Source organism: Otolemur garnettii, unplaced genomic scaffold, assembly GCF_000181295.1.
Source record: "Otolemur garnettii isolate 467f Iridium unplaced genomic scaffold, OtoGar3 scaffold00185, whole genome shotgun sequence".
Lineage (NCBI taxonomy): Eukaryota > Metazoa > Chordata > Mammalia > Primates > Galagidae > Otolemur > Otolemur garnettii.
The window spans coordinates 91490-94051 of NW_003852580.1; the positions used below are offsets into that span (position 1 = coordinate 91490).

At 47.5% G+C, this 2562-nt stretch overlaps 1 protein-coding gene across 1 annotated transcript in view; it reads left to right on the forward strand.

The window, feature by feature from the left end:
• Positions 1-2562, forward strand: part of LOC100964630 — a 7258-nt gene that overhangs the window by 3437 nt on the left and 1259 nt on the right. Inside the window, exon 3 of the mRNA XM_012812018.2 lies at positions 1799-2017. Within this exon, the coding sequence (XP_012667472.1) occupies positions 1799-2017 (219 nt within the window). The remainder of the gene's footprint in view (positions 1-1798; positions 2018-2562) is intronic.

Genomic DNA, 2562 nt, shown 5'->3' on the forward strand with positions numbered 1-2562 from the left:
GTGTACCCATTATAAGAAGGTGACTCGAGTGTTAAAATTGTTAATACACAAGTTGGGTTGACTTCTGCAATTAAAGGGTGCTCAAATATGATTCGTATTCATCTTTTGTTATTGGTATATAGTGAGTATCACAATTTTAATCCTTTTTTCTTAAAATGTGTATGCATTTTTGGCACCTTCTGTATGTATTATACTACTTTGCTTCATGCTAAGTTCTAATGATTTGGGACATCTTAGTCTTTGGGACTTATCTCACGGAGGTGATGTGTTTTTGTAGGGTTTCATACCTCTAGATCAGCTTGGAGCACACAGGATTCTTTTTTTTTTTTGTGACCAAGTCTCACTGTGTTGCCTTGGGTAGAGTGCTATGGCATCATAGCTCATAACAACCTCAAACTCTTAGGCTTGAGTAATCCTCTTGCTTCAGCCTCTTCAGTAGCTGGTTCTATAGGCACCTCCCACCACAGAGTCTGGCTAGTTTTTCTATTTTTAGTAAAGATGGGGATCTATCTCTTGTTCAGGCTGGTCTCCTACTCCTGGGCTTGAGATGTGCCCGCCTCGGCCTCCCAGAGTAAACAGGAGTCTTGCTGATGTAGGATGGAACTGGAGAAGCAGTTTTTAGCAGCTTAAAAAAATTATTTTTTGTCTCCCTTGGTAGAGTGCCATGGAGTCACAGCTCACAGCAGCCTCTAGCTCTTGGGCTTAGGCGATTCTCTGCCTCAGCCTCCCGAGTAGCTGGGACTACAGGCGCCTGCCACAGCGCCCTGCTATTTTTTGGCTGGGGCTGGGTTCGAACCCACCACTCTCGGTATATGGGGCCAGCGCCCTACTCACTGAGCCGCAGGCGCTGCCCAATTTATATGTTTTAAAAGAAAAAAACAATATCGACCTTTTTCTGGGACTTACTGAGTGCATGACATCTGTCCTTCCTTTAGGGTTCCCAGATGTGCCTTGTCCTGTGGCCCATTGTCCCTTGTTTGCTGCTGTCCCCACATTCCTCATACTCCTGCTCTGTGCATGTTTTATAGAGCACTATTTCCAGACGTGAAATTTGCACATTTGCTGTGTTGTTTCCCACTTCTAGAATGTAACCATCATTTTGCAGGAATCTCATTTGTTCTCTGATGATCCCAAAGGTCTAGAACCAGGCGTATCCTGCAGTAGGCACTTGGTAATGCTTGTTGAATAGATGAACGAATGTTTCCATTTCTCAAGAGCTGGTACAATTTCTAACTTCGTCCTCTGCTGGACACACATTATCCCTGGCACTGTGCTGTAGTGACTGTCCTTTGCCTTTTTGTGACTATCTTTTCGTATGTCTTTTTTTCTGAACTTGGCACCCTTGTTTCTTTTGTGAGTTTTTGTGTGTGTGTATGTATATATATTTCTTCATTAGTTTGAGTCCCTGGCGGGCAAGGCTTCATTTAGTCCTCTCCAACCAGGGCAGGGAACCCTAGAGCCTTGGTCACCTTTGTGTCATGGCTTAGTGCAGGACGTGCTCCTTCTGGGTGCTTTGACCCTGGGGCTTGCTAAGAGTTTCCTGGCTGGGTTTTGTTTGCTGTCAGGAAAGATGCTTCTGTTAACTGACCACCCACCATTCTTCTGTCTTCGGGGCCCAGGCAGACAAGTCTGCTTGTTCCACAGGGAGTCCTGACTCTGAAACAGGGGCTGTGACCCCAGAGGGGACTGAGGGTTCAAGGTGTATAGACATGTGCTCAGTTTGGTTTTCAGAAGTACCGCCTTATTTGTGATTCTCAGCCTTCAAGGATTTTCAAATATTTCCCCAACATGTTTCTAGGAAGCGTCGTGAAGAGCGATGACTATGCTTTCCCGAGTTACGTTGATCGGCGTGACTACCCCTTGCCTGATGTGGCCCATGTCAGGCAGCTGTCTGCCAGCCAGAAAGCTTTGAAAGAGAAGGAGAAGGCTTCCTGGAGCAACCTCTCCATGGATGAGAAAGTCGAGTGTGGGTATTGCGGGGACTGTGGGCACTGTGTGTGTGTGTGTGCACACATGTGCGCGCACATGTGTGTGTGTGTGTGTGCGTGCGCACAGGGATGCCTCCGCTTGTCTCTAGGTGACTGGCTAGAGAACAGCTGTGTACAACAGGGTCACTCTGCTGATTTCCAAGTGACTGTTTCTGTGTTCTGCCAGTGGGCTGGATCCTTTGCCCGGGCTCCCAGGGAGCAGGGAGCTTCTCAGCACATCTGCTGGTCAAGGCGAGGTGTATTTATTGAAAGAGATCAGTAGAGTGCTTATGGTTCAGTATGAAAGGAACATGAAAATAACGTGATTAAATGTTGTTACACTATAATTCAGATTAATAATTTCAGGGTTTTCCCCCAAAGCAAACTCCCTGTGTCTGTCCCTCTCCTGTCACATGCCTGTGTAGGGCCCGTGTGTACACACGTGTGAGGCACAGGGTGTGGCTGATGTTGCGTCTCAGCTCCCTGCTTTCTCCCTGCCTGTGTTTTTGGGGGAAGTGGTTGAACACTGATCGAGGGGGCTGTCAGGCTGCTCTGCCTGTGGCTCCTGCTTACGGTGGGTCCTCCTGTCCCCAGT